The 17938-nt window shown below is 42.7% G+C and overlaps 1 protein-coding gene and 1 long non-coding RNA gene across 5 annotated transcripts in view; one reads left to right on the top strand and one right to left on the bottom strand.

Moving 5' to 3' along the window:
- The window catches only part of LOC116868625, a 29542-nt gene extending 14404 nt beyond the window's left edge, over window positions 1–15138 (top strand). The window contains exon 3 of the long non-coding RNA XR_004382870.1: window positions 15098–15138. This is a non-coding gene — a long non-coding RNA (uncharacterized LOC116868625). The remainder of the gene's footprint in view (window positions 1–15097) is intronic.
- MCM8 (minichromosome maintenance 8 homologous recombination repair factor) overlaps window positions 1–17938 on the bottom strand; it is a 46893-nt gene that overhangs the window by 2559 nt on the left and 26396 nt on the right. For 3 of the 4 annotated variants that reach the window (XM_032859149.1, XM_032859150.1, XM_032859153.1), the window contains 6 exons: window positions 17599–17740; window positions 14773–14968; window positions 10541–10760; window positions 10031–10240; window positions 8887–8963; window positions 115–304 (listed from right to left, as the gene is read on the bottom strand). In XM_032859149.1, coding sequence (XP_032715040.1) covers window positions 115–304; window positions 8887–8963; window positions 10031–10240; window positions 10541–10760; window positions 14773–14968; window positions 17599–17740 — 1035 coding nt within the window. Of the gene's footprint in view, window positions 1–114; window positions 305–4836; window positions 5096–8886; window positions 8964–10030; window positions 10241–10540; window positions 10761–14772; window positions 14969–17598; window positions 17741–17938 lie in introns of those variants that run through there. The other variant, XM_032859152.1, reaches the window with a different exon arrangement.

Genomic DNA, 17938 nt, shown 5'->3' with positions numbered 1-17938 from the left:
CCACTGAGCCACCCAGGTGCCCCCAAATCTTTTGAAATTTAAAAGCTCTATACTTATTAAAGACCTCATGGGATTGTCATAAAAAAGATGTATTAAGCATTTGGCTTATCATACCTGAATGTTTAGTTCTTTGGCAATCTGCCGAAGTTGTTGAAATTGAAATAAATTATTGTAAGTTCTTTCAGCAATGTTGTTGAGAGCAGAAATAAATCTTTTTGCTGTTGACCTGTTGCTCATTCCAGAACCGTGCTGGGATCTCTCAAAATCTAGGTTCCCAAATTCATCAGAATAAGTTCCTAGCATACTTAGTGAGAGGAGAGAAAAACAAAGTTACACAATGTGGCATGGCTACAAAATTTTTTGTCTCAGGTTATAAGAAGAAAAATGTGTACATAACCATGAGGCTCATGTAGCAAAAATTTAAACATGTACTGACTGAATGGCCACAATGAAATTCACTATGGTTTGAACTATGTGGAGATAAAGACATTTTTAGACATAGTTACCACTTTTAAGAAACTTGTACATTTGAGAAGAGAAAAGCTTAAGAATACAAAGTTGATAAACTGTGATATAAATACCTGGAACATTCTTTTTGATTCATGAAAAAAAGAAATTCTAAACATATTAAATTTAGGCTCTAGAGGATAAAGATATGTTCCCAGTTCCTAGGGAAGCATCTGACAAGTGAAAGATGTTTAAAAATACCATGGGAATGAACTAGAAGGGTTCTGCAGACTTGCAGTCATGACAGAAATGAAAGGATCCACTAGTTCTCTGCTGCTTCCTCTTATTTTCACAGTATCATCAAAGAAAGACATATGTACTTTATAGTAGATTTTAGCCAGAAGTCTGAAAACACCAGAGATAAAATTAGCCATCATCTGTAATCCAGTTCTGTGGCTGATTCCCTGCCTGTACAATGGAACAGATCATGGCTTATAGGCAAAAATGTTATTTAAATCCAGAATTGGTTAATCAAATACAAATTCGTCACCTGCTAGGCAGTAGATTTGTAGTGGTGAATAAAACAGTTATAATTCTTGCCCTTAAGGAGCTTACAGCAATGAGTTTACAGGGTTTCTAAAACATAATCATTTTGCTCCCTGAACAGTAAGAGCCCACATGAAAGAGAAAGCTGTACAAATAGGAATGAATCATCCAAATAAGACTGTAATAGATAATACATGTAATTTAATTAATGTAAATAAATATAATGAACTGATAAAATCTCTGTTCTGAGGTGACCAACCAATCCAGAAAAGGAATCCCAGTCCCAGCCCCAGGGGCATTCCAGTTCTTCCCCTAGCCCCACTGGCCACAGCCACAAGAGTGGCACAGATACGGAAGTGAAAGTGTACAAAATAACCCCTTTGTTTGTGCTTGGGGTTAAGACCTTGTGAGATTACTCTCTTCTGAGCTTGCCGGTGTAAAATAAAGCTCTGATCCTTCAAGGTCTCTGAGTTTCATGTGATTTTTTGGCCAGGATCCAGTCCGTGTTCCGTAACATTTGGTTCCCTCACTGGGAAACCCAACCGCACTGGCCCATTGTTGCCACCAGTTTGGGACGGAACAAGGGGTTGTAACGGAGAAAGTGCACCCTGCCTAATCTTTGGCAGTCTCCCACCTGGTCACCTTGGACCAGCCCTGCTCTGCTGTTCCTGCCAGACTCAAAAGAGACTTGTCAGGTGAGGACCTGGTCCTGCGGGCCATCAATGAGGTAGCTGTTTCCCTACAGTGGTCCCAAATCCATGCATCCTCCTCCAGTATGTGGATGACCTCCTCCTCGCTAGTGACACACAAGAAGACTGCACAAAAGGCACAAAGGCCCTCCACAGCTCCTGTCAAACTGGGGATACCTAACCTCATGGAAGAAGGCACACATCTGCCAACAACAGGTCCAATCTCTCAGTTTCCTCCTCACCAAAGAGAAGAGAGAACTAGGGCCAGAGAAAAAGAAAGTCATCTATTTGCCATAACCCTAGAAAAAAAGGGGGGCCTACAAGAATTCCTGGGGGCTGCAGGAGTCTCCCGCATCTGGATTCCTGGGTTCTCAGCAATAAGAAGACCCCTCTGTGATCTCTCAGGGGGACCAAATCGAGAACCCCCTGCCTGGACTGAGGAAGCAAAGGTTGCCTTCACAGAGATAAAGGCTTTCTTGGGGTGGGCTCCAGCCCTGGGCCTACTACGTAAGAAAAACCCTTCAATCTCTTTATACACAAAAAAGAACTCGGGGTACCCACCCAGACTGTTGGGCCCTGGCAGAGGCCAGTTGCATATCTGTCAAAGCAACTGGACTCTGTGGCAGCAGGCTAGCCAGCCACCATGCCTCAGGGTGCTAGCAGTCACAGTCCTACTCATTAAGGAGGCAGACAAGCTCACCCCAGGGTAAAAACTTAATGTCAAGGTTCCTCATACAGTTGTGACCCTCATGAACACACGGGCACCGCTTCCTTTCCAGCTCTCGGCTAACACGATACCAAAGGCTCCTCTGCAGAGAATCCAAAACAGTAAGAACATTAAACCCAGCAACCTTTCTCCCCACGGAAGAAGGGGAACCAGACTATAAGGGTTCCAAAGTAACTGATAAAGTCTATGCAAGCTGTCCAGGCTTACAGGATCAAGCCATAAAAAACCCAGAGCTTGTGCTGTTCAGTGATGGCAGCAGTTACCTACAAGAAGGTGCCCAGAAAGCAGATTATGCAGTGACCACAAGCACGGAAGTCTTCAACGCTAAGGCATTACCAGCTGCACAGTCAGCACAACAGGCGTAACTATACACCTTAGTCGGAGCCCTCACCCTCAATGAAGGCAAGTGGGTCAACATCCACACTGACTCTTGGTTCGTCTTTGCTACTGTGCATATACAGGGGGCCATCTACAAGGAGAGGGGCCTCTAACTGCCTCAGAAAAAGCTATCAAAAACAAAGAGATACTAAAACTCCTCAAAGCCATCTGGCTTCCAAGAGAAATAGCAATCCTGCACTGTAAGGGACACCTGAAAGGAGACAACTCCATAGCACGGGGAAATCACCTGGCTGCCAAGACCACAGCCAGTAAGGACATGGCTGAGGGGGCCACCTGGACTAAAAAGAGTTGGTGGATGATGCCAGATGGGCATGTCTTCATCTCAACAGCAACAGGAAGACATCTAGTCAAAAAATACCACAAACTCCCCCACCTGGAAAAAACTGCTTTACAGGCCCTCCAAAAAGTACTACTACATCAGCCAGCAGCCAGCACTATGTGGAGCAGCCAGTGAGCAATGCATAACATTTGCTAAAAATAATGCTCGACCTGCACCGCAGCCCCCGCCCGCCAGGTGTCCGGGGATGTAAGTAACCCCTTTCAAAGATCTAGAAATAGACTTCACAAACGTGCAGCCAAGCAGTGGATTCAAATATCTCCTAATAAAAGTATACATATGCTCTGGATGGGTCAAAATCTTCCCGACCAGGATGGAGTGAAGCCAGGAAGTAGCCAAAGTCCTCTTGTGGGAGATCGTGCCCCAGTTCAGCCTGCCATTAACAATCCATAGTGAGAGTGGGCCCGCACTGTAGCAGACACTGTACAGGTCTTAACCAAGTCTCAGCATCTCCTGGAGACTTCACACTGCCTACTAGCCACAAAGCTCAGGGAAAACAGCAAATGAATCACACCCTCAAGGGAACCTTAGCAAAGTTTTGTCAGGAGACTAGCCTCCCATGGCCAAATCTGCTACCCGCCTCCCACATGCCTGCTGCACACCTGGGACTCTACATTACTCCCCTTTCAAATTAGCGTATGGATGGCCTCCACCATGCCTGGGGAGCCTTCCAGGAAACTTACATCAAATTGGAGATTAAAAAAAACAAAAAACAAACAAAAAAAAACACACCTTCAGGCCCTGGGGCCACCTTAAATAATTACAAAGGCCCTGAGAGGGCCCCAATCTCCTTAGGGTCCCAGGTACACTCCTTCTAGGCAGTGTAGATCAAAGATTAAAAAAAGGACCCCCTCAAACCACAGTGGATAGGGTCTCACACTGTTGTTCTAACCACCTCTACTACCCTTAAGATTTCTGGTATCATCCTATGGGTCCAACACTCCAGAATGAAAAAAAGCCCATCACTCAGATGACGAGCCACACCAGTGGTAAGTCCAGTCAAACCCTACAGATCCACTCTGGCTTCATCTCTGACGAGACCCCACCAAATAATGAACACCTGCTTGCCGTGGTCCCTAGCTCTCATCAGCATATTCCTCATCCTAGGGGTTGGACTCTATACTATTGCCCCTTCTGACTGGACTTTCCCCCAGAGACTTGCCATTATTGTTGTTTACTGAGTAACCCTAGGGTGTTTTACTGCCCTTTTTTGTCCACAGGTTTTATCTGCTGTCCGGCTAGCCACAATGGCTCCCTCTAACTAAGGTTGTGGACCCACAACTGAGGTCTACTCCTAAACACATTTCACCATGATTTTCCTGACCCTAGTCAGTCCTCGTTTTCTGCTACGTGGTGTGCTGTTCCTCCTCACTGCCTTTAGCTTGCCTGACCTGGCGTTGGTGGGGGCGGGGGTGGGGGGACCTCTCAACTCTCGCATTACCGTTACTAGCAAATGGTTCCCTTGGTTCACCCCCCTCATCGGCCCCCTCCTTATGCTCCTCCTCACAGTAGCATTTGGTCCTTGTATTTTTAATGCCCTTACCAGGCTTATCACACATTGCCAAGATCAGACTCCAGCTGCTCCTTACTATTGCCCCACAGATAATAAAAATGATACCCTCTAAACCAGGTGTTTAAAAGGGCATCAAAGGGGGGGAATGATAAACCTGTGTTCTGAGGTGGCCGACCAATCCAGCAAGGGAATCCAAGTCCCGGCCCTAGGGCCATTCCAGATTTTCCTCTAGCCCCACCTAGCCCCACAGGCCACAGCCATAAGAGTGGCACAGATATGGAAGTAAAAGTGTATAACCTACCCCCTTTGTTTGTGCTTGGGGCTCAGACCTAGAGAGATTACTCTCCTCTGAGCCTGCCAGCATAAAATAAACCTCCGTGATCCTTCAAGGTCTCCGAATGCTGCTTGGTTTTTTTGTCCAGGATCCAGTCCCCATTCCATAACAGAACAAGAGCTTATTTCTCATAAGATACTTTTCAAAAATGCTTTATGCTATTGTGTTAATTATTAACAACTTATGTTCACCTTAATTATATTTAACCACCATATCCTATCCCATTTAGCCCAACAACCCTCTGATTTAGGGACTATTCTTATTCCCATTTTACAGATGAAGAAGGAAAGTCTAGTAAGGTAAGTTATTTGCCAAAGGTTACAGAGCCAATGAGTGGCATATGTAGGATGTGAATCTGAGCTATATGGGTTCAGATGTGAAGATTTATAAATATCTGAGCCACTTTCCTGAAAGAGAAAAAACTCAATCTTCTTTCATCTTTCAAGATGGCTCTATTCTCCGGTACTTCCTAGTATATTTTTAAAAAAAAAAAGATTGATTTGAGAGAGAGAGTGAGAAACAGCATGAGGGAGGAGAGGGTCAGAGGTAGAAGGAGGCTCACCATTGAGGCAGGAGCCCAATGCGAGACTCAATCCCGGGACCCTGGGATCATGACCTGAGCCAAAGGCAGTCGCTTAACCAACTGAGCCACCCAAGAGTGCCCCCTTCTTAGTATTGTAAGGGCCTGCCCCTCCCAGAGGAACTAGCTTGTGGACCCCGGAAGCAGGGGCGGGGCAGGCTGGGTGGAGACGTCCAATCGGTGTGGCATGGGTATATCCACTGTGTGAATTAGGATTCAATTGGCTACCTGTGTAGGGGCGGGGCTCAACTACCCCCATAAAGGTTTGGGGAGGCTGGCGAAGGAAAGGAGGAGAGCTGTCAGAAGAAAAGGAAGAAGCAGCAGAAGAGTCGGCGGGAGCAGCAGAGAGAAGAGTCAGCGGGAGAAGAAGAAGAGCTGTAACAGCTCTTGTAAGAGCTATAAGTGCCGCCGGCGGCCCCGCGCCACAGCGGTCCCAACGCCAGCAGTCCTGAGCCGCCGGCGGCCCAAACGCGAGCAGCCCCGCCCACACCGTGGCTTCGGCAGCGGCACCGGGGGGAGCAGCGGAGCCACCAGCAGACCCACGCCGCCAGCGGTCCAGGTGCCAGCGGTCCCGCACCGCCGGCGGTCCTGACGCCTGTGGCCCCGAGCCGCCAGCGGTCCAGCTGCCAGCGGTTGAGACGCCAGAGGTCCCGCGCCACCAGCGGTCCTGTGCCACCAGCACCGAGACGCCAGTGGCCCTGATGCCAGCGGCCCCGCCCACACACTGCGACCCTCGGCAGTGGCGCCGCGGGGAATGGCCTAGCCGGCAGCAACCTCGCCGGGAACCCTGAGCCACTGCCTCGCCGGAGCTGTGTCATTCCGGGGAGCGGCTTCGTCTGGGAAGAGGCCTCCTCGGCGAGCGGCCCTGCGGGAGCAGCATCGTCTGGAAAGAGGCTTCCTCCAGAGCGGCCTCGCCAGAGCAGCCTTGTCTAGAGAGCAGCCTTGCCAGAGCAGCCTTGTCAGAGTAGCGTCATGGGGAGCAGAGTCTGTCATCGGTGTTGTCCTCCTTGTCATCGTCGCGGTCATCGCCTCTTCGTCACCGGGAGCAGCCTCGTCCTGGGAGCGGCTTCCTCCAGAGTGGCCTCTTCTTGGGAGCGGCCCTGTCCGGGGAGCGACCTCACCAGCAGCGGCCTTCTTGGGAGTGGCCTCTTCTTGGGAGCGGCTCCAGCCGGGGAGCGGCCTCATCTGCAGAGCAGCGTCGTCCGGAGCGGCCTTCTTGGGAGTGACCTTGTTGGAATCATCGTTGTTATCTTTTCGTAAGAGATAGCCCTGACCAGTCAGTTTGATTTTTGATGCTTGGCGTGAAATAAAGCTTTGTTTGATTTTCGCTTTATATCAGTCTCGTTCCTTTGATCACGAACCCTAACAAGTATATTTTTAATTTTAAAGAAAACTTATGTAAACTTTTACCCATAAACATTTAGTTTTTGTAGCTATGTGCTTTGATAGCTATGATCAACTGTATCAAAGTTTAGATTTTTCTTATTTTGACTACTGCTTCCAAGTTAAAATGTAATTTTACCGGTTCAAAAACACATTAAGGGCAAACATTCAAAAACTCAAGAGAAAGAAACTCTGAAATGAAGAGTTACTGACTGAAAAATGATTTACTACAGTTAACTTTACTATCAATACAGTATATTTACTGAGGGCATACTGTGTGGCAGGTAGGATTCTGGATCCTGGAAGTACACTGGTAAATACAACAGATAAAGTCCCTGCTCTTACAGAGTAATAGACTAAGGTCAGAAAGTACGGAAAGTTTAATTCACAATCTAGTCTCAATGTGTTTAAATGAGTCTTGAAATACACTATGGAGATAACAGCAGGTAATTCCAATCACTAGGAATCAGCCTATTCTCGTTATCTGAAAATTTTTATGAAAGCCAATAAAGCACAATCAATTCACAGAAACAACCTGGTAATGTCACGTAGGTATTGTTTATAGTTAACAACGAGGTAAGTTTTTTTGAAGCGACAGCCTAAGGCTAATTCAGAGTTACCAGCAAGGCAGTTTTGAGAAGTAGAAACAAATATAAAGTTCTATAAGAAATGCCACAGAGTTCCTCTTGGATGGAAAAGTACATGTAAACACTGTCCAAGATGAAGATTCAGACATGCAGAACCAATTACAAATTAGCAATATACCGTTTTTATCGAAAAGGTGGAAAGAATAATTTATCTTAAGTGTAATGCTCAGATATGAGAACAAATCAGACCAGTGGACTTATTGTGGAGAAATACCAGATGGCTGCTTGAGGCAATGGCTGGGGTCTGAGGCCTATGGAAACTCAATAAGGGTGAAGCTTCAAAAACGGAATGTTACAGGTAAAAGAGGGTGACAAGGTAGTTTTATCCCTGATGTGCCTGATAGCCAAAAGTCTAGGAAGTAGAAGCACAGGACACTGTTTCACAGAGTCAGGCCAGAAGGCCCAAAGGCTGAGAGATCATTAAATGGAAAAGGAAATGTTAGCCCCACCCACACAGATGGAGAGTTTAAGAGCAAGATGCTCAGAAAGAATGTAAACAAAGAGGCAACTTTTTGTCATTAAACAAGAAGTCCCTACTGCTTGACCTTGTTTTTAACGGGGGGAAAAAGCTTAGAATCCAGATTTTCTGTAAGTTTGGTTAGATTCACTGACTTAGTTTTCTAGTGAGAAAAAAGGATCTCTGTTAGGGCAATCTCTAGGTTTCTTACTGGTCTGGTCTACCAGAAGTCAGGCAGACAACCGGTATTTGTGGGCACTCTTCTATGTCATATGCTAGTACACTGAACCTTGGGCAGCACATTGTAGGACACAGTCTTGTAATTCCTAGACTACCTGGTTACTTATAAATGGCAACTGGAGAGTCTCCAACACACTGAAGTCAACTGGAGAGGGAATGAAGCCAGCTTGGTAAAAATTTCATCTACAAGACCCCTCAAAACCAGTACTGAATCATGTAAAAGAAAATGGACAGTGCAGGCACTGTGTAATACTAAACCGACGCACCAGACAAAAGATAATATGTTAGGAATTGGTTGAAAGGGTTAGTAGTCATTCAGTGCTGATGATTTTACCTATTATGATGTTGCTTTTGAACATTCTCAAAATATGTATTCTTGCATTTATTTTAGAACTATGTGAATGTATTACCCATTCAAAAAACACGTTTAATATAAAGATTTACACAGATATTTTAAACCAAGAAAGTATAGTTTGTTCAGAGAATCAAATGGGCTAGATAAAAATAATTTTGCTTTGCCTAATTAAATATATAATTGGAGATGAAAAGATGACTGGTATTTCATTTAAAACAGCAGCTAATCTTACCTATATTTCATAACTTCAACTATATCCTCAGCATCTTCTTTGGTTGCTTCCTCTCTTAATTCCAACCTTGCTCGTGCCTTTGAAAGAAAACAAGCATTTTTACATAACAAAAGTATATTTACACTGAGCAGATAGTATATCAAAGCTTATTTCATTTATTCATTTTACACAAAAACTAATTTGGGGGGGGACTAAAATATGAAAAGTCGGAATAAAATTATCTGAAAACTTGAGTATGAAAACAATCACTCATTTAAAATCTGGATGAAAATCTGTTTGTATCTACTAACATATATCTTTCTAAGTGTTCATTTCAGAAAAACTGATTATGAAATACATTTGGTTTCTCCTTGTCTTTTACTTTCAGGAAATCATGCCTAACCAATTTGTTAAAACAACACAGAAGGATAATCTGATTTTAAATGCAAAAAGCCCAAACTCCAGCTAATTTTAATTGCCAGAGTCTCCTAGCATTCCGAATCTGTGAATAAATGTTACTGCTGTTAGAAAAATAGGTACTATCCTTATGGATCTGTCATGTATCAAATCAAATACCGACACATTCCATGTTTCCATATATTCAGCTTAGAATCTCAGAATCCTTAATTAACCTAACCACTTGTCATACTCCAAGAGTCTAAAATGTCAATAAAAGGGGGAAAAAAGAAAAATTGCAGGGGAGGTGCTAGTCCCATGCCTGGAAAGAAGTGGCTTTACTTTGGTTATGAAAGAGATATGACCAAACATTTTTTTTAAATGGTGGTGTGGAAGTTTTGTTGCCTTTTTTTTTTTTTTTTAAAGATTTTATTTATTTATTTGACAGAGAGACAGCGAAAAAGGGAACATAAGCAGGGGGAGAGGGAACAGGAGAAGCAGGCTTCTTGCTGAGCAGTGAGCCTGAAGCAGGGCTTGATCCCCGGACACCAGGATCATGACCTGGACCAAATGCAGACACTTAATGACTGAGCCGCCCAGGCGCCCCTGACCAAACATTTTTAAGAACTTTTATACATCCATTTCTAATGTCTTTTAGTTCGAAGAAAAATTGAGTTAATTATATGCAGGAAATGGACAGAAATCACATCACTTCTTCCCCTCATTTTTAAGTAAAAAAAAAAAAAAAAAAAAAGGCATGAACTTAAACCTCTGTTAGACGAATCAGAGATTCCAGCTGCCTAGTGGTGATGGGTGAGCTATTTAACCGCTGGCTCTGTTTCCGAAGCTCAAGGTAAAAATCCTGAAGAATCTGAGCAGCTTCTGTGGATAGCCTTGGATATACATACTGCCGAGCATAACCAATGTACTTTCTCAACAGCTGGTGGGGAATTAGATCTATTGTTTCTCCAGGAACTACCTAAAGCATGATAAAAAGGCCCAACATTACAAGGATAGCAAATAAAATCTTTCTATTAAAATAACTTGTTTAGATAACATAAAAAATTCTAAAAGACTTTCCAAATAAGACAAACACTGTAGTTCTAGCTCTGAGTCTAGCTGGCTTAGATTATTTCAATTAAAGTTTACATGAACCCTACTATTGCAATACAAAAGGTTTCAGTATGAAAGCAACATACCACTGCTCTACAATAAGCAACATACCAAACTCTGACATTCAAACACAACCAATCTGAATGATTAAGAAACAGAAGCTTACCTTTAATCTTTCTGATAAGGGCTTATCAGACACCACTTCAAGTACAGAAGTGTTTGAATCCTGACTATTTATGCGAGCTACGGTGGCACTGCTAACAGTTCTCTGCTTTCCAGCCCTTATTGCAATCACATGTTCAGAGAGTAAGTGATCATGATCCTCATTTGGGGTATCTAACAGGATAAAGACCAAGTCAAATCGGGACAGCAGGGCGCTCCCCATTCTAAGAGGTATAAAAGAAAGAAGAAATTGATTAGAATCAAAACAAATAGAAAATGGTTTACTCACTTGTTTACTATTCAAGTTCCATGTCAATAGAACTTTTAAAAAATGAAGTTTAGGTTGAAGAAACAAGCAATAGCTTTTGAACTCGATAACACGCACCAACTCTGAAGAGACACCAGGCCACACACCCTTCAACATGTAAACAAGCCATAAATGTACCTACCTTTCATAAGTTGAGGTAAGGCCCCTTCTCAATCTCTTTTTTTTTTTAAATTAATATTTATTTATTTGTGTGTCTGTCTGAGAGAGAGAAAGCACAAGCTACAGGCAGAGGGGGAAGCAGGCTCCCTGCTGAGCAAGGAGCCCAATGGGGCCCAATCCCAGGACTCTAGGATGATGACCTGAGCTGATGGCAGATGCTTAACCGACTGAGCCACCCAGGTATACAATCTCTGTTTTCCATATTACTACCTAATAGTGAGCTTCACAATGACTTTGAATTCTAAGATACATGGTATATGATTCACCAGAGGTTTTCTAATTGGGTGGTTTTAATCTTTTGTACTTTTTCTCTCACCAAAAGAGTCTCTCAATGCATCCATGATCACTTAGAAAAAAAGCCCACTTTTCTTAAAAGTCATTATAATCAGGGCACCTGGGTGCCACCTCGATTTCAGCTCAGGTCATGATTTCAGGCTGTGAGATCAAGCCCCACATCAGGCTCCATAGGCATGGAACCTGCTTAATATTCTCTCTCTCCCTCTCTCCTCCCCTCACTTAAAAAAAAACCACCAAGCCATTATATTCATTATAATAAAAATGCTGTGTTCTGCCTAGTCATCTTGTCGTCTTCCCTGATCCCACCAATCAGATAATCCTTCTATTTGAGACAAGAAAACTAAAATCCAGAGTGATTAAAGAATTGGCCAAGGCCCCAGAGCAGGTTTGGATACCTCTAAAAACCAGAATCCAAGTCCTTGTTCAACAGCATCTTTCTGATTTTTCCAATATAGCAGTTTTTCATTTTATTAAGAAAAACCAATAGATGGACTTTTTTGGTGGTGGTGGTATAGCTTCTCCAAGTATAACTGTACATTTTGCTATGTATCATTTCTATAGTAAAGGTATATATTATCATCAAACATTAGGCATTAGGAAATCTGTTTTTTTTTTTTTTCCTCTAGAATTTAAGCTTCCAATTTTTTTGGTCTTTTTTCCTTTTTTTAAATTAACATAGAATGTGTTATTTGTTTCAGGGGTACAAGTCTATGACTCATCAATCTTACACAACACACAGTGCTCACCACAACACGCACCCTCCCCAGTGTCTATCACACCACCCCATCCCCTAACCCCCTCCCCTCCAGCAGCCCTCAGTTTGTTTCCTGAGATTAAGAGTCTCTTATGGTTTGTCTGCTCTCTGGTTTCATCTTCATTTTTTCCTCTCCTTCCCTATGATCCTCTGCATTGTTTCTCAAATTCCACATATCAGTGAGATCATATGACAGTTGTCTTTCTCTGACTTATTTCACTTAGTAATAATACCCTCTAGTTCTATACGTATCGTTGCAAATGGTAAGATTTCATTTTTGATGGCCGCATAATATTCCACTGTATGTAGCTATACCACATTTCTTTATCCATTATCTGTCAAACCTTCCAGTTCTTCACATGAGGCATCCTTTTGTCCTTTTACTCACTTCTGCATCATTCAATCTATTTCCCCCTTCCTATACTTTTTGTCCAACGTACACAGAAGAAATTAGAAGAGAAAGCATATACAAACGTTATTTTTGGAAGTGGGATCATACCCCATTTATAAGAATATAATGTGCTTTTTTTTTTTTTTTAAAGATTTTATTTATTTGAGAGACACACAGAGAGAGCATGCATGCACAAACAGGGGATGCTCAGAGGGAGAGGGAGAAGCAGGCTCTCTGCTGAGCAGGGAGCCTGACACGGGGCTCCATCCCAGGACCCTGGGATCATGACCTGAGCTGAAGACATGCTTAACAGATTGAGCACCCCCCCAGGTGCCCCTATAATGTGCTCTTTTAACAGTAAAGCACAGAGCTCTCAGCACATACACAGAGCTACTTCCGTTTTTGTAATTGTTACTTTGCACCATACAGCCTTGCCATAGTTTAACCACTTCCTTATCAAAGGGCATTTTAAGTTGTTTCCGATTTTTGGTTGTGATAATGCCATCATACCCCACCTGTAAATATATCTCTGTACACTTGCATGACTATTTCTGTGAGTATGATTCCTAAAAGTAGAACTGACTAAAACAAAGTGAATGTACATTTAAAATACTGATAAACAGGGCACCTAGGTGGCTCATTTGTTTAAGCATCCAACTCTTGATTTTTGGCTCAGGTCATGATCTCAGGGCTGTGAAATCAAGCCCTGAGTCAGGCTCTGCACTGGGTATAGAGCCTGCTTGAGCTCTCGCTCCTCCTCCCTCTGCACCCCCCACCACTTGCTCATGCTTGCTCTCTCAAGAGAAATAGTGATAAACATGCCAGTTGTCCTTCCATATGCTAACCTGAATATGTGAGAACCCTTTTCTCCAATCCTTTGTCAATGATTATAAATATTTGAAATGTCTGACAATCTAAGAGCTATCAATGGTACTTCATTGTTTTAATTTGTGATGCTCAAACAACATGGTTTTGTACATTTACTGGAAGGTTTCATTTCTGTAAACTATTATGTCTTCCGTTATCTTTTTCTTATTGATTTATAAGGATTCACTATATTAAATGTGAGAAAGGAATCCATCAAAATCCTTGAGGAGAACACAGGCAGCAACCTCTTCGACCTCAGCCATAGCAACATCTTCCTAGGAACATCGCCAAAGGCAAGGGAAGCAAGGGCAAAAATGAACTATTGGGATTTTATCAAGATCAAAAGCTTTTGCACAGCAAAGGAAACAGTTAACAAAACCAAAAGACAACTGACAGAATGGGAGAAGATATTTGCAAACGACATATCAGATAAAGGGCTAGTGTCCAGAATCTATAAAGAACTTAGCAAACTCAACACCCAAAGAACAAATAATCCAATCAAGAAATGGGCAGAAGACATGAACAGACATTTCTGCAAAGAAGACATCCAGATGGCCAACAGACACATGAAAAAGTGCTCCATATCACTCGGCATCAGGGAAATACAAATCAAAACCACAATGAGATACCACCTCACACCAGTCAGAATGGCTAAAATGAACAAGTCCGGAAATGACAGATGCTGGCGAGGATGCGGAGAAAGGGGAACCCTCCTACACTGTTGGTGGGAATGCAAGCTGGTGCAACCACTCTGGAAAACAGCATGGACGTTCCTCAAAATGTTGAAAATAGAACTACCCTATGACCCAGCAATTGCACTGCTGGGTATTTACCCTAAAGATACAAACGTAGTGATCCGAAGGAGCACATGCACCCGAATGTTTATAGCAGCAATGTCCACAATAGCCAAAGTATGGAAAGAACCTAGATGTCCATCAACAGACGAATGGATAAAGAAGATGTGGTATATATATACAATGGAATACTATGCAGCCACCAAAAGAAATGAAATCTTGCCATTTGCGACGACGTGGATGGAACTAGAGGGTATCATGCTTAGTGAAATAAGTCAATCGGAGAAAGACAACTATCATATGATCTCCCTGATATGAGGGAGAGGAAATGCAACATGGGGGTTAAGGGGGTAGGAGAAGAGTAAATGAAGCAAGATGGGATTGGGAGGGAGATAAACCATAAGTGACTCTTAATCTCACAAAACAAACTGAGGGTTGCTGGGGGGAGGGGGGTTGGGGAGGGTGGGGTTATTATGGACATTGGGGAGGGATGTGCTATGGTGAGTGCGGTGAAGTGTGTATACCTGGCGATTCACAGACCTGTACCCCTGGGGAAAAAAATATATGTTTATAAAAAATAAAATTTAAAAAAAAATTTAAAAAAAATAAAATAAAGGTATAAATATAAATATCTGAAGAGACTTACTTTAAATTCTCAGAAACTGTCCGGGCTTTATTGTAGTGTCCTCCAACTGGATTTGCAGCAGCAACGATGGATGTTCTTGCAGGGAGGCTACAAACCATGCCAGCCTTAGCAAGACTAATACTTTGCTGTTCCATAGCTTCTAACAAGGCTTGATGTTGATTCCCCATCTTATCAAATTCATCTATCCCACAAATACCTATAATCACAGTAAAATAATACAGACAAAAGCTTTCTTTGGTCAAGCTCCAAATCTTGACCAAATCTTGATGGAAACGGTTTCATAATAAAGAATAAAGAATAAAGAATTATTTGTGAATGTTTCCAGCAGTTAAAATTATGAACTGTCGGGGTGCCTGGGTGGCTCAGTCATTAAGTAACTGCCTTCAGCTCATGTCATGATCCCAGGGTCCCGAGATCCAGCCCTGCATCAGGCTTCCTGCTCTGTGGGAAGCCTGCTTCTCCCACTCCCACTCCCCCTGCTTGTGTTCCCTCTCTGGCTGTTTCTCTCTGTCAAATAAATAAATAAATAAAATCTTTAAAAAAAAAATTATGAACCGTCATACTCTTAAGAATTTGTGCCTGTTTTACAGCAAACAAAACACTCCTCTTAACTAACTTTTATTCAGTATTTTCTCATTCAGCATTTTCCATAGGCAAGTGTTGTGAGGGCTATAAAAATGAAGATATGAGAGTGACCCTCAAAAAGCTCAAAGACTAAAAAAAAAAAAAAAAAAGCTCAAAGACTTACATTCAAACAGGTGAGATAAGATACAGTCATATTCAAAAGATAGTATTATTTCAACAACTGCAAGAATAGGCATAATTATGTAAGTTCAGTTTTCTGGGTAAGGAGAGGACATTTGAGCAAAAACTTCAAGGTGGAAAGGGACCAGGCCTTGCAGACCTATCTGGGGTAAAGAAAGCATGAATACAAAGGCCTAAAGCAGGAATGTGATGTATCTGGAGTGCTGGTTGTGTTCCAAGCATAGCCAGAAGGCTATGTAGCTGGAGAATAAGAGGGGAGAAGTAGATGATGAGGCAAAAGAAGTGATTTGAAGGCCAGAATGTGAATAGCCCTGGACCACTGTCAAGCCTTGAGCTTTCACTCTGAGTGAGACAGGAAGCCACTGGAAGGTCTGAGCAGGAGAATAACTTGATCTGGTTTTTTTTGTTTTGTTTTGTTTTGTTTTTTAAGATTTTATTTATTTATTTGACAGACAAAGATCACAAGTACACAGAGAGGCAGGCAGAGAGAGAGAGGAAGGGAAGCAGGCTCCCAGGACCGTGGGATCATGACCTGAGCTGAAGACAGAGGCTTTAACCCACTAAGCCACCCAGGCGCCTTGATCTGGGAGTTTTAATGGGATAGCTCTGCCTTGTTAAGAACAACAGGAAGGGCAAGGGTGGTCACAGGCACTATAAGATTGCACTACTAATCCATGTAAGAGATGACAGCAGCCCTGGAGAAGAGGCTGGATGGTGGACATATACAGAAGGTCGAGCCCACAGTATTTGTTGATAGACTGGATACGGGGTATGAGCAAAAGTCAAGGATGAATGCACATTTTCTGATCTGAGCAAAGAGAAGGATGGAATTATCACTGACTGAGATGAGAAAGCCTTTAAGAAGAATCAGTTTGAAGGGGAACATTAGGATTTCAGCTTAGGACATGGTAAGTTTGAAGAAGAGATATAAATTTGGAAATTTTCAGCAAATAGCTAGGCAAAGCCATGAGACTAGATAAGATCAAGAAGGTAAGCACAGACTAAGAAAATAAAGGCGCATGAAAGAGGCATCTGGAGGTGCCAACCAGTTAAGGGTGGGGAGATAAAGAACAAGACTGAGAAGGAACAGTCAATGAAATGAGAAGAAAACCAGAAGAGTTTAATGTCCTGGAAACCAAGGAGGTAAAGTATCAAGGTGGGAGGGGACAGGGGGGGTGGCAGGCCGGTGAGGGTGCTGAGAGGATTCAGAAATGTGGAGGTCATTGACAAGCAAAGGAATGAAGGACCTTGACTGGAATCTGTGCACTGCCTGACACATGCAAGGGAACATGCTTTTCAGTAGGGTTAGAGCATACCAAGAGAAACTTGGGTAGCAAAGCTCAATTAGAGATCCCTTCTTGCTGAGGCCTCAAAGTGGATTTCTTATAAACTAGCAGTCAAATTCTGAAAAACATCCAATGAGATGGGCTAAAAATACAGCAAAACTTCTAATTATAAAGTAATAGCTCTAATTTCTTATTTTAAGTCCTCTGTGACTAAAAGGGTAACATTCACCTTAACCTTGAACTATCATGATCCAGATGATATGCTGGGCTAAGTAATAGTAAGGCATTCAGCAAATACTGATCCAAATACCTATGTATTGGGCAATGTGAATATGGCAGTTAATAGGATGACCAAATGCCCCCTAATGTAAAGTTTTAAAACAGGCTTTAAATAAATGATCACAAATGTGATGGTTGTTATGAAATGGGAAGTACAAGGAGCAATATATAATTGTGTCTGTTGCAGGATTCTGAAAATGAATGACAGTTAAGTACCAGTTTCAATTCTGCAGTATAAACTGTATTTCCAATTACTCTTTTCTGGTACTCATTCTCAACTCACTGGTTGATACAGTGCTATCCAAATGCCTCTTGAACAGAATGTAAAGAAATTAACTGGAAAGAGAAAGTCTTAAAAAAACAGCCCAAAGCTCCAGAATTACTAATTATTTAGACCTGTAATAATGCCTTTAAAACCCTTGGCTCAATTTAAAAATAGAAGCTGTAATATTAGGGAAATTAAATGTTGTCAACAGTGGAGAGTTTGGTCTCTTACCTTGATCGCCAAGTACAAGGGCACCGGCTTCCAAAGCAAAATCTCCAGAGGAACTATCTTTTGAAAGAGTTACAGTCAAGCCAGAGGTTGTTGTGGTATTACCACAAACATACACACCACGGGGAGCAACGTTGCATACTGCCTAGGGAAACAGAAGGTTTAAAAGAATCAGCCAGGGGTGTCTGGGTGATGCAGCTGAGCAATGGACTCTTGATTTTGGCTCGGGTCCTGATCTCAGGTTTGTGAGAGCAAGCCCTGCATTGGGCTGCACACTGGGCATGGGGTCTGCTTGGGATTCTCTCTCTGTCTCCCTATGGCCCTCACCCACCGTGTGCTAATA

This window comes from Lontra canadensis, unplaced genomic scaffold (assembly GCF_010015895.1).
Source record: "Lontra canadensis isolate GAN:19392208 unplaced genomic scaffold, GSC_riverotter_1.0 scaffold16, whole genome shotgun sequence".
Lineage (NCBI taxonomy): Eukaryota > Metazoa > Chordata > Mammalia > Carnivora > Mustelidae > Lontra > Lontra canadensis.
Note: the sequence above shows the minus strand (reverse complement) of the source record. Positions and strands in the feature narration are given on the sequence as shown.